We start from the raw sequence: 13,809 nt of genomic DNA, 5'->3' as shown, positions 1-13,809 counted from the left end.
CATACTTCCATATTTACATGTCCTGCAATTTTTGAATGCCAGGAAGAATAGCAATAAATTACAAACAGAGTTCTACAAGATCACTTGCCTAACTAACTCTGCAAGAGAACAGCTTTGAGTGGTCTACAAGTCTTTTTCTTTCTTTCTTTTCCTCTTCCCCAAACAATATATGAGAACAGGTTTTGATTTACTGATAACTGCGGAAGATCTTATATCATTCTTCCAAGGGACATTTTACCTCGGATTTGAATAAGCAATAACAATAATAATAAGGATATATATATATATATGCTCAAACGTAGTCATTGACTTAACTACACTGGTTATCATAAACTAAGGAAAAATCACCAAAATAACAATAATTCCCTCAAAAATAAGCCAAACCGTGTAAAATTTGAATGTGTTGCCAAGTAAGAGTTGCTGAGTAAAACTGCGATATGCAAATTAGTGGCACTGCTTTCAGAATACGTCATCTGCGAGGAGCATAAAAGTCCATGTTTGAGAGCAAGCCCACATATTTCACTGTGACAGTGACATCAGAAATCTGAGATAGCCAATTCGTAACAATGACCTCCAGGCATCATTTGCCTGCATAACTGCGATAGAGAGCCATTGGGAGACTAGAGGCAGAACAAAGTCAAAGACAAGTGGCCAGATGGCTAAACGCGAATCTTTCTGTGGTTCATAGACTTTGGAGGCAATTTCAAACCACAGATTCGGCATTTAGGAGGTTCAGCCAAGGACAGCCAACTGCTACCACGAGTGCCGATGACCGATATTTGAAATTATATGCACGCAGGAATAGAACCACTACTCAGACTCTTCTTAGATCCTCCCTTGCTGCAACCACCGGAAGGTTCGTATCATCGTCAACTGTGCGTAGAACACTTCACGTAGGTGGTATATATGCGAGGCGACCAGCCATTTGTGTGACACTCACGTCACGCCCCAGGAGGGACTGTTTTCAGTGGGCACGACAACATGTCCACTGGACGCCTGATCAATGGAGGGCAGTTCTCTTTATGGATGAATCCAGGTTTAGTCTAGAAAATGATAGTAGCCGTTATTTGATATGGAGAGAACCTAGAACCCGTCATCATCCGTCAAACATCCGTGAAAGAGATGCATACGGAAGGGGCAGTGTCTGTGTTTGGTGTGGCATCTCTTTGGATGGATGCACAGACTTCCATGTCTTTCCAAGGGGAACCATGAATGCTCAGATTTATAGAGATGACATCCTTGATGCTTATGTGTGCCCATATGCCGAGGCAATAGGTGATGCTTTCCTGTTACAGGACGACAATGCAAGACCACACAGGGCTCGCATCGTAAATGATTATCTTCCACAGGAAACAATTATGCGCATGGAATGGCCAGCTCGATCCCCGGACTTGAATCCTATCGAGCACGTTTGGGATACTTTAGGGAAACGTCTAGCTGCTCTCAATCCGACCCCTCAAAACCTTGTCCTGCTTGCAACTGCTTTGCAAGAGCAATGGCTCTCGCTTCCTATGGAACTGATAGACCGCATAACTGAAAGCATCACACAATGCTGTATGTGCTGTATTGCTTCTAGAGGCGATCATATTCCATATTGAAGGTACTTTTCCTATAGCAAACTGACACCTTCAATTTGTTCATTTTATACATGTGCTAATTTCTATACTACCATATTTGTATGGTAACTTCTTTTTATGTTATTTGATACCTTACTATGTGTTGTATAGTGTGAGTAAGTTTCATTAAATTCTACATGTACCTTTTTCAATAATCGTGATTTTTATGATTTTTCCTTAATTTATGATAACCAGTGTATAATTGGCACTAAATCACACTGTGAAAGAGACAATACATAAGTACCAAAAAAGTTTAAATACATAAAAAAGAAAAATTGGAAATAAAACAGAAAATTTTACTTTGGTATACAACTAATATCTGATAATTCTCCATTCCTCTACAATGAAGTGCTTACTTATCAGTAGATTTTTTTTTCCTTCTTGCATGCTCGGAAGAGGAGGAAGATGAGGAAGAGCTACTACGACGGGACCTACGTTCTCGCTTCTTTGACTTTTCTTCATATTTCTTTAAATTTGAAGATATTCTATCATGTTCTTCCTAAAAATTAATATACATTAAAGAAAATGCATTTTGGGTACATACTTAACTATAGATATAAAATACTGCAATATGATGAAATTTTCCCACAGTTTTTGTATTTATTAGTGTCTTTTGAAAAAAAAATACTAAAAGTCGGGAATTAATTTTTAAAATGTGGTAAAGACAGAAAAGCTCTTTACATTAATAGTAAGGAAACAGTTTTAAAATAAAATATAAAAACTAAATACAATTTACATGCTTTCAAATGTAGTAAAATAATCTCAGGGGTGACTACAATAACTTAAATTTACTTTCTCAAAACAAATTATGAGATTTTCTGCTCACACATACAATTTTGTGGGAAGCATATCAGGCAATATGAATTGTTATAATTTAAATTATTTTCAGGCAGTTCGGTACTTAGTATGTCTAGTGCAAAGTGACATACAATATCAGAATTATAATGATTTGATTTGATTGTATGCATTTTTTTTTTTTTTAAATCTGACTGAGTTTTTACATGTAATATACTTCCTGCATTGCCTTTATATGATCTCTGTCACATAAAATGTCACCGTCATGTAAAATAACACTGTCTGTATTAATTAATTGTCACTGTATTACATGGACTCAAATACCAAGATAAGTATAGAATCAGAATGCTTAATTTTGCTATCATTAAGAGAACTTTCTCATATTTATAAGAAAAAAAAATTAAAAAGAGATTGATCATTTTATTGCTCTAGAATCAAATCTTCTGGGTAGAGGGCTATCGTGCAGGTATATGTTTATTCACATTTAGTGTTGGTGCAATGTTATCTGCAATCTGACATAGCGATGTTTTATTAATCATCAGTACAAAATTACTATCAGATCATACACAGATCAATCAATTTTTAATTAATAATTTTGCACAGAACAGCCTAAAAAATTCGAAAACTGGATGGTTGTGGGTTTTGGAACTGGGAGCTACAGCAGACATTGAGATTTTTTAACTACACCAATTTTATTGGTACTGGTTACTGGGGTAGTTGCTTGGTTGACAATTTTTCACCCATTTTAATTACTGAATGATACAGCCAAGATCCTTCAAAATAAAAACTGATTATATCAAGGAAGATAATGTTAATCTGCTGGGCTGTATTTTGAACTCGTCATTTTTAAGTCTATAGCTTGATATCTCATCTACTATGGTATCAAGAACCAAAATTAAACAACTAATTGTTCTTCTGATACATACCAAAGGCTAAGGACATCACTGACACAGGCAGAATTTGTGAAAAAGTCAGATATCTACAATCAAATTATCCTCTCTGGCACCCACGATTGCTCTCAGGTACAAATAACTCACATGTACCATTAACTACTTACCATTCTTTTTTTAATTTCATCTTTCTTTTGTTCTAATATAGCTGCAGGAATACCATCAGCACTATCTTCTGCACTAATAAGTAATGCCCAAAGTTCAGCCATAAAGTCTCGGGCATTTTTTCCATTCAAAAAGCCAGTCAAGTTGATCTGCATCATCCTTGCATCTGGGTACTAGAAAAGATTTTTGCATCAATGAATGTACTTCATGGCAAGTCGCAAAATCTGTATTTAATTTTAGCATGCACTTACCTTTTCAGCTTCAAGTTGATTAAATACAAACTCAACAACAACATCATCTTCTATTCCTCCTAACATATCAGTAATTCTTTTGGCTATCCAAGGTTTAACAACATCTAAATTGATCTTGTTCATATCAACCTTTCAAAAGATAAAAGTAAAATAAAATATGTATATTAATTATAATACATATCAACAAGCTAAATGTATTATATACTGCAGATAAAATTTTATATTTTGCTTTTTTTTTTAACTAACTGCAATGTCTGAAAAAAAAAAAAAAAAAAAAAAAGTACAATACAAAGCTTGAAATCGGGATGTTTAATAACCAAAACGATCAACCCGAACCACCAGCAATCCTTTTTAGATTTTTTGTTTGCAAAACGGGAGGAAGAATTAGATTCTAAAAGAAGCTTCTCACTTTAGTATGTGCTTTAGTAAATGCTTAATTCTTTACTTATGCACAGTAGACATTTTTTCATAATAAAGCATGTGAAAAGTCATCATTCTTAATTTCCGTTCAGAACTAATAAATCACCCCATGCTGAAGAAACATAATCATTTATTAGCTTAAATCTATATTAATCAATAATTTGGAACTGTACCCACCTTTTTGCTTAGCATACATCTCAAACCAAAATATTCTACGAAAATTCATTCACGATTTTACACATTCAATAACTTATATCCCTGGTGCCAATCTGGCAACCATTTTGTATTATTTTTTGCTTTCATCACTGTGTGGCTATCAACTCACGATAACTTGAGAAATGACTCATGCAGTGATATATAAAACATTTTTAAAAAATATTAATAATTAAATTCCAAACAGCATGGTAATCTTTACAATTCACATTATGTTTGGCAATGATTGCAGATTTCACCCAACTGCGTTGATGAAGAAAAATTTAACAGAAATTTCAATTCATATACAAAAAACATATTTTGTAAATGACATTCATAGACCAAAAGATTACATCTACTGCTGTTTGAATTAAAAATAACCAATCTGTTATTCAGATAAGCCTGAATTATATGTGGGAATTTTATTCAGGACACAAATAAGCCATAAACATATGAAGGAAATATATGTAATTATGAACTACTCATAACTACCACCCACTACTCAAAATCTGTAGTATGGTGGTTTTAAATGCAGTTTTGCATCTAATGGTGCACCAAAGGGGCTTTCAAAAAATACAACAAAATTTATTTACAAGAAAAATAGGTACTATTCGAATTTGAGAACCGTAAAAATCGCCAAACTATTGCTGATGCCAGTGCTGCCAAAAATAATTGTAGCAATCCTAACGCAAGAAAGGAATATAATAGTAAATAACTAAGATTTAATTGTTTTCAGGGTTCATACACATTTTTGCACACGGAAATTAAGGACTTTTAAGGACCATTAATAAAAAAAATTAAGGACCTATGAGCAAATGGGAACTGAATAAATTCAATTGAAGATATTATCTATGCCTGAATTTCCCTTTTCCAATACATCCTAAAACTAAAATAGATCCCTAAGTAGTGAACATTATTACTAAACATGAATTAACATAATTGTTAATAAGTTTGAAAATAAAATAAACTTTGCAATTTATCAAGTAGCATTAAATATTTTACACTTGTAATTGTTGGTCATATTTGAAAATAGATAAGTGACATTTAAGTTTTACTAAAAGTTAGTTTTATGTTGATTTTTTTTTTTTTTTTTTTTTTTTTTTTTTTTTTATGTCTCATTTTGTCACATACTTGGTCAGTCTAGAGGTTTAGTAAATAAGCAGGTAGATTTTATGTCAAACTGCATAGGTTAAAATGAGAAATAATATCATAATCAGCATCATTCATAACAAAAGACTGAATGTTATCATAGCTGCTGCTTGTCTAGAGAGAGACCTGCTGATTAGAACAAACCTGAAAGGCCTGATGAAGGCAAGGTTGGCAAGTGTTGAAAGTTAGTTAAGTTGTTTGATGCAGTTATTGTTGTAGCTTCGTGTACAGTTCCAGGGGTTGTAACCCAGTTAATATACTTTAAGGTTCCAAAAAGCCATTAAAGCACCAGAGGTAATAATATGTTTTGTATTATCTTAAGTCTAAGTAGATGCATAGAATATGTTTTACTTGAATTTTTACATTTTTATATTTTATCTTGTGACCACAGTAAGTATTAATGAAAGGCAATAACTCGCTTTAATATGTAGAGATAATTTTTAAGGGTATGCAACTAGTTATAAATAATTAAATTAGGTAGTTTGATAACCTTAGTCATTATGGATTTACATGACCACTATTAAATTTTATTTGTTAACAATATTTGTTAAAAAAGCCCTATTAAAATCAAAATCTAATAAAATTTCAGTTTAAAGTATCTGTAATTTATGACACAGATTCTTAAACGATATTAAGATAATTACGCATTAAAAGCTACAAAACATTTACGTTTTGTAACAACAGTCAAAAAAATATTTATTCGTCATTTTAATTTGAACCTTCCCAGACATTTTGGCTAGTTTATATCGATTTCCTTCTCTTTAAGCATCTTTTCTAACAATTCGAGATTTGTCTCAATATGCAAATCAATGCTCTCGCTAGTTTCTGTGTCTTTATCTCCTAACTTGACAAACTCACTACAATGTACCTATGAGGGTTTAATTGATCTGGTAAAAGTTAAATAGTGCAAAACTCCCGAAAGGTGTGAAGCATATTATCGCTCTGTCTGTTATTAACTAATACCAGATAAAGGTTTAAATAAGCCTCTTATTTAAAAAGAGCTTAGAACATAAAGGCATGTTCTGATGCTAACAAAATCAATTACAGCTCATGGTGACGTAATTAAACAAGAACAGTCAAATTCAAACTAATAATGTGGACTAGTGATCAAAGATTATACTATTTAATTTTAATTTAATCTGGTTCAATAACTCTATCATATGAGGAAATAGAAATGGGGGAATTATAGTAAAGGTTGAAATCATAAACAATTGGATAATTTACATAATAATAACTGCACATATCTTTGAAGAATAATTTCCTTTATGTATTCAGTTTCTTTCCTCAACACATTTCCTTTTCATTTTAGAATTTTTGGATTTAATTAAGGATTTCTGTTATTCTAAAAAACACTAAATGCAATTAGAATGTACAGAAAAAGTGGCTAATTTTATTTCTTTAGTAATAGGAACATTCAGAAGCAATATGAAATATATATATAGTAAAGTTCAGTTAGAGCTGATGTGACAGAAGTTCTAGAATTTAGTGACACACAAAACTACAAAATCTAGAAATGGCAAAACTTTTGGAATTTAGAGCAAGCATTAGAAGCAGAATTTAGAAAGGCACTAGGCAGTAGAATTTAGGATCCACAGAGATTGCATCAGGTGGGAAAATGCCTAGTGCCAGCTATGTGCATGATGCATTAAGAAATATTAGATGAATCTTTTAAATTGTAAGTTTTCAATTTCTTTATTAATAAAAAAAATCCCCTTCTATAATGCCTGCCCATGTGATAAGCTCAGAAGCATTTTTGATATTTTCCATGCTTCTGTGTAGTGAAAAGTAGAGAAAATAAAGAGAAGATAAACATGTTAAGATTCTAGTATCAGAAGTAATACATTCAAATATATTTTCATTGTTCTTCCAGATGTTCTCCAAAAGTTAAGAAATTCATTGCAAAATTTCTATAAAATACATCCATTACGTGTTGATACCATGGAGCCATTTTTCATTTTGTCATATATTTCTCGAATCTTCTAGAATCGTGGGTCTATAAATCTTGCCTTCAAATCCTTCTAAACTTTCCAAGTTGCAATGTGTAAAATCCTAAAGAAAATTATCCCTACCAATTCTGCAACAGCAAAAAGCCAGAAATATTTTGGGAAACAATAGGAGGGAAAAAGTATAAAACAATTTTATGGAGAAAACTGATGCACATTCTGAGAATTTTGAATATTCTGAGACAATTACATGGGAAAAACTCTTACTATGAAAAAATTAAAAACAAGACATTTTTAATTAATTACATAGCTAATTTTGCTTTTGCTAAGAGGTCTTTCAAAAATTGTGCTTTATAGCATTATTATACCTTGTAAGATTTATCAGATTAAAAATATTGTATAATAAAGTTGTCAAAATGAAACTTTATAATATTACAGCAAAAAATAAAAAGGTTTCATTTTAATGTTATTTTTTAAATATAATTTCAATATATTACCATTATTTTAATGAAATTTATTAATGTTACGATGTTTTAAAAAAAATCGTCGGAAAATTCTCAGATCTCGGAATTAAAAAGTTTCTATAGAGACTAATCTTAAAATCGCCAAAATGTTGAAAAGTCGCCAAATTTAGAACCGTTTAATAAAAGAATTCACATCCCCAAAAGTGAAAAGTTGTTTAAGAGCTCTTTACTAGAATAAATGAATTTCGAAATGATTATGTTTCACTTCTTGCTTAGAAACTCGAGTATCCCATCATTTATACTAGAAATAGAAACAAATTATAACTCATGAACCCATTCAAAAGATAACTATATATACGGCAGTGAATCGCCAAAAATATTCCTCAAAATGCTAATTCACACTCAAAATGACAGTCGTGAAAACAGACAGAAATTTCAGATGATTAAAATTAAGGACCTTCTGCTGATTTTGGCCAAAATTAAGGACTTTTAAGGACCAAAAATTGATTCCAAAAAATCTAAGGACTTTTAAGGACTCTTAAGGACCGTATGAACCCTGTGTTTTAATTTAGATGAAAGATTAATTTCATATAATACTTTTTTATTATTATAATTTCTGTAAAACAAAGGCTAAACATAACTAAATGGAAGCATAAGTGTAAATAACTATTTCAGATCATTATTATAATTTATATAAAAAAAGGCAAACATAACTGAATGGATTCCTGCATCGCTATTTCGCTACTGACTTATCGCTAAAGCATAATTTCATCTCGTTGGTTGTTCAAGCATAATTTTCTATAATGAATGAAGCCTTTTCTTTGAAAAAAATTCTATTGCAGACTTTTCGTCATGGGCAATTCCCAAATTGTTAAAAACCAAAGGATATCAAAAAAGGAATTAAAAATTAAACTAGTATTTCAATGTCGTCTTAAGAAATATAGAACTATCTTATCTTATAGAACTATCTTAAGAAATATAGAACAATTTGAAATCAGCACTTTCGCTAGATTTGGTGCGCTGTTAAATGGGCGAGTTAGGTAGATTTGGCGCTTTAGCGCATACATTTTCGCTGCAATTTTCTTCGGTCCTCAAAACGGAATAGTACCGAAAAATATAACAAAATTAAATAGTTGAGGATATATTATTAGGCACCTCTGCCTTACACCTCTAACACCTTTAGCATTGTGCCTGCCACTGGCTAATGGAGCGTGAAAAACGTCCTCTAATAGCATGGGAATTATATAATATGCAGAAAATATACAGGATTTAAGCTATAGAACTTTGAGACTGAACAAGACTTATATTGAAAGAAATGTTCAATAAAACAAATAAAACTTGATTTTTTTTTTTTTTTTTTTTTTTTGGTAAATTTTAATTTTCTTAAGATCATGTATGCTTTACTATTCCATAAACAATATTTTTAATTTTACAATTTTTACACATCACTTTTCTAGATTTATACTGATAATCTGAAATCATCTAAGTCCCAACAAGTCCAAATCTTGATTTTTGTACTTTATGTATCTTAAACTGAAAAAGTAAATAAATAAAATGGCATGTGTTATATACTTTTAGCTTTTGTATTAACAAAGCAGTATAAAGATAAATATGTCATTTTCCCAAAACGAAAAAATAAATAATTCTCAAAATATAATTTTCTGTACACAAATTAACAAAAATCTGAAGAGGATGTGCACATTACAAATAATTTTCATGTGCATATATACAAATGAATGAATTATAAACATTTTCTATGTTTTGTATACACGTTGAATCAACACACAACTAGCCAGTATATCATATTACCTAAAAATATGTTTAGTGAATAGAAATACTCATTATCCAATATACAAGACACAAATTTTCTTTTAAACTGATTAATAAACCATATTACAGATACTTCAGTCAACAGCTGATACAAGACACACAAATACAACATTCATTACACAGTATATTGAAAGCCTTATAACTGCATTTGCCTTAAAAAAAAGGACAAAAAAGTCTGAAAGCTTTCAGATTTTACATTTCACCCAAAGCAGTGTTTTCTAACATTTTTTATATTATCTTTATTTATTAAATAGCATGTTCTTTGCACTTAAGCAATAATTCAATTCAACAGCAATTTCACAAAATAATTTTAAAATAAGCATATCTTTAGATACCCCATACACAGTCTTGCACACTAATTCCACATTTGAACTTCCAGATGCCCATATTCGGTGCAGGATTATGTTATCCAAAATTTCATTGCTCTAGGTACCGTTGTTTTATCACAATGTGAGAAACATACATGCATTTATGCAGATTCTTCATTATTTAATTTCTTTAAATATAACACAGGACGATAATATTTGGTGGCAACAATTTGAAAAGTGAAACAGACATCTAAAATTTTCAACGCAAAATGCCCAAACGAAATAAATAGCCCTTCTGGGCTAACGTCCTTTGGGTTAAAAAAAGAGGGCACCAACTGAAATTAGATTATTTCTAGAACAGGGTAACCCACAGCAAGATTAAAAAAATTTCACCAAGGTCACCAAAAATTTCATCAAGGCAAGAGTCATTTTTAAAATTCTCGCACACTATGAATTCGGTGAAAGAAATCAACAAACTTTAAAAAACATGAAACATCAAATAAGAATGAAGCACATATAAAATCTCACATTTAGTTTTATGTTACATTATGGCTGCATATAACTGTAACTAATTTTGAGAATTGGGGGGGAAGCACATAGGTTATGCTTATATCTCCATGCCACAATTCGGTGAAGTACGAATCAAAAGAATAATAAAACCTTAAATTCAGCTTATAGCTCATTCATGCTTTTTAAAACTGCTCAGGAAAAAAAAAAAAAAAAAAAAACTGAAAACTGTATGTTTATACAAAATTCACTGTGATTTTGTTTTATCCAATGACACAGATTCTGGCTTCTTAAAGACAGCCTCAATGAAGATTCCAACAAAAAATTCATTACCATTTTGTTTTATCAAATGACACAGAAAACACTATTTCTAATTCATGAGAATGTATGCTAGCATAAGAACACATACTACATCACTTCTACCATAAAATATATCACATTTAAATTATCTGTCTAACCCAACCTGTTTTATGTCCTAGTCTTATGCTGAAGAGTTGCCAAAATGATGCAAATCATTTTGACAATTAATTTAAGGAGAACCGTAACATGAAAGCATGCCATAAAGTGTCAAAAAAAGCACTACTTTCTGACCATCTAAATCATTTACACAACATCCATAGTCACAGATGTAATATTTAATAATTTGTAAATGGCAACATTTAACATTTAATATTTAGTATCTTTTATTTGGCAACACTTTGGATAGAGATATAAAAATAGAACTATGCTGGTATTGCAGTTCTCTGTAATATTATACATTCCATGATTATAAATAAATGGTTTTTAAAAACTAAAAGTGCACCCTCATTATTATATAACAGAGATGGTGATGCAACTTGCAAGATGGAGGTAAGAAACTCCTATACTAAACCCTATGCTCTAGATTACAGTTCACGTGATTTTAACATCCGGCTCTTAATTTAAAGAACCACTGTAGGGTATTTGATTTCCACATGGTTCCTGACTTTACACATATAATCAGCAAGTCCATCTTTGAAATTAACAAATACTAAATAATTCAAACTATTTCACATTTGTTGATTTCATATTTCAGATATCATACATGTTGACAAACTTACAACACTCATGCAAAAAAGGTGATGAGAAATTCGAGAATAATTTTGAGAAAAAGTTAATTACTGCATTTTATTTATTTATTTAGCGTCACTAAATTTATAAAGTGCCTTTTCTCTTATTGTATAATTTTATAAATTAACCAGTAATTACATGGTGATTTATAATTAATTACTTATTATTATAAATGTTTACTTCATTATTACATTATCTTCTCGACATTTTTTTTTTTCATGTGGGCCATGAAAAATTGCAATTACATGTGTGTGGGTCACAGTGAGTTGCATTTAGATGCAAGTAGATTAAAATATTAATAAGAAACTCACTAAACTAAGTTATAAAAATGTGTTATGTTTCTCTTCTGTTAACCTCTTGTCACAATGATAATCACTATTAAACTTCTAATTTTCTCCTAAATCATAAAAATAAAGCTGTAATAATTAAATCTCTAGTGAATGGTACTGCAAACATGTCTGAAGCTCATTACAAAAATATTCATTTTCTTACAACTGTCTTACTGGTTTGAAAAATAAGACAATTTAGTTCTTTTCCAACCTTATCACCTCTATACACAAAGATCTACAAGAAAAAAAAAAAAAAAAAAAAATATTTATGAATACAGTCCTATCCTCGGAGCAGTAATGTTGAAAAATATTGGCAATGGAATATTGAAAAAGGCCATAACCCATTCTTTAAGTGCAACATTTATATAGAATTTATTCCTTTAATTTGTATAATGAGTTACTTTCTTGTCTGAATTGAATATAATTAAAGAAAAATATAGAATATAACTTTATAAAGGTCATAAATTTAACAAGTGGAACTAATTCTCATAACGGGGAGGGGGGGGGAATCGGCTTTGCTACTCAATTTCTGAGGAGGAGGAAATGGGGATTCCAACTTATCCAATTTCTTTGACCAAATTGCTATCATCAATTCAATGATGGTTAAATGACTCAGCTGTTCAAATAGATGCAAGTGTTTTTAAAATTGTTTATTTATCTTTTATGTTTCATATAAATGAAAAAAATTTTATGCATGCAAAAAATTATTTTTTTATCTTTTGATTATCCACACCTCTGCCAAAAAGCCGTGGAAAAGTATTCATGACACAAACCGGTACAGTTATGGGGCAACCTTACAATGTCACCAAAGATTATTCATAGGGCAGCCCAGATCTGTGCATAGCATGACTGTTTTCACCCTTGTGCAAAGAGGAATTTACATGCTGAAGCTGAATACGGATAATTCTGATTTTTTTTTTCATCTAAGGAACACAGATTGCTGTGTATATGGGGAAAATAACAGTGCCAAAAAAAATTTCTTGAAAAAGGTAAGTACTTTATTAATGACAGTACTTGCTTTTTTAATTTTACTGAGAAATTAAGTTTGGGACTTTTCAGTTACGGGGAGATAATTAGGAAGTACTATGATTTTTTTTTCAGATTTCAAAACTTGAAATTACACAATGTTATTAGTTTAAAAAATAATGCAATATGCGGTTGAAATGCGGTTTAGCCTACTGCTTGGCGATTGTTTTTCAATGGGCAATAAATGCGCCAACATGGCTAAACCGATGTTTTGAAGCTGTGTTGTTATTCTGTTGCCACTAGATGTTATCTCCGTGTGTTATATTTAAAGAAATTAAATATTGAAAAATCTGCATAAATGTTTCTTGCATTGTGATAAAACAACGGTACCTAGAGCCATCAAATTTTAAATAACATACGTTTCCAAACTAATATGAGCATCTGGAAGCCCAAACTTGGAATTTGGAATTTTTTTTTTATTATCTGATTGATATTTTGTAAAACTTGAACGAATTTTTGATTAACAAACTCAAAGATTTCAAAGTGAACAACAGCAACAAAGTACATGAAAAAAAAAAAAAAAAAAAAAAAGACATTTTTACGTGCAAAGCGCAAAACTGTGTATCGAAAATTCTAAAGATATGCTCATTTTAAAATTATTTTGCGATATTCCTGTTGAACTGAATTTTATGGTTTAAGTGTAAAGAACATTATATTTAATAAAGAAAGGTAAACATTAAAAAAACACAAAACATTAAAAAAACACCCCTTTGGGCGTAATGTGAAATCTGAAAGCTTGAATTTTTACTTGTTAATTTGAGCAGTTAATTCTGTTGCAGTTTGAATATTCTTATGTGGTGGTTCTTTTTTTAATCAAGTATTTTTCCCCCTGTGG

At 30.8% G+C, this 13,809-nt stretch overlaps 1 protein-coding gene across 6 annotated transcripts in view; it reads right to left on the bottom strand.

The window, feature by feature from the left end:
* Srrm1 (Serine-arginine repetitive matrix 1) overlaps positions 1 to 13,809 on the bottom strand; it is a 150,292-nt gene that overhangs the window by 72,009 nt on the left and 64,474 nt on the right. For all 6 annotated transcript variants that reach the window (XM_085818626.1, XM_085818625.1, XM_035364807.2 and 3 more), the window contains 3 exons: positions 3,718 to 3,846; positions 3,469 to 3,639; positions 1,973 to 2,115 (listed from right to left, as the gene is read on the bottom strand). In XM_085818626.1, coding sequence (XP_085674752.1) covers positions 1,973 to 2,115; positions 3,469 to 3,639; positions 3,718 to 3,846 — 443 coding nt within the window. The remainder of the gene's footprint in view (positions 1 to 1,972; positions 2,116 to 3,468; positions 3,640 to 3,717; positions 3,847 to 13,809) is intronic.

Source organism: Stegodyphus dumicola, chromosome 6 (assembly GCF_044657685.1).
Source record: "Stegodyphus dumicola isolate Sdum_Otavi_A_Nest chromosome 6, ASM4465768v1".
Taxonomy (NCBI): Eukaryota; Metazoa; Arthropoda; class Arachnida; order Araneae; family Eresidae; genus Stegodyphus; species Stegodyphus dumicola.
The sequence above is the reverse complement of the archived record's forward strand: the minus strand, read 5'-3'. Positions and strand labels throughout refer to the sequence as shown.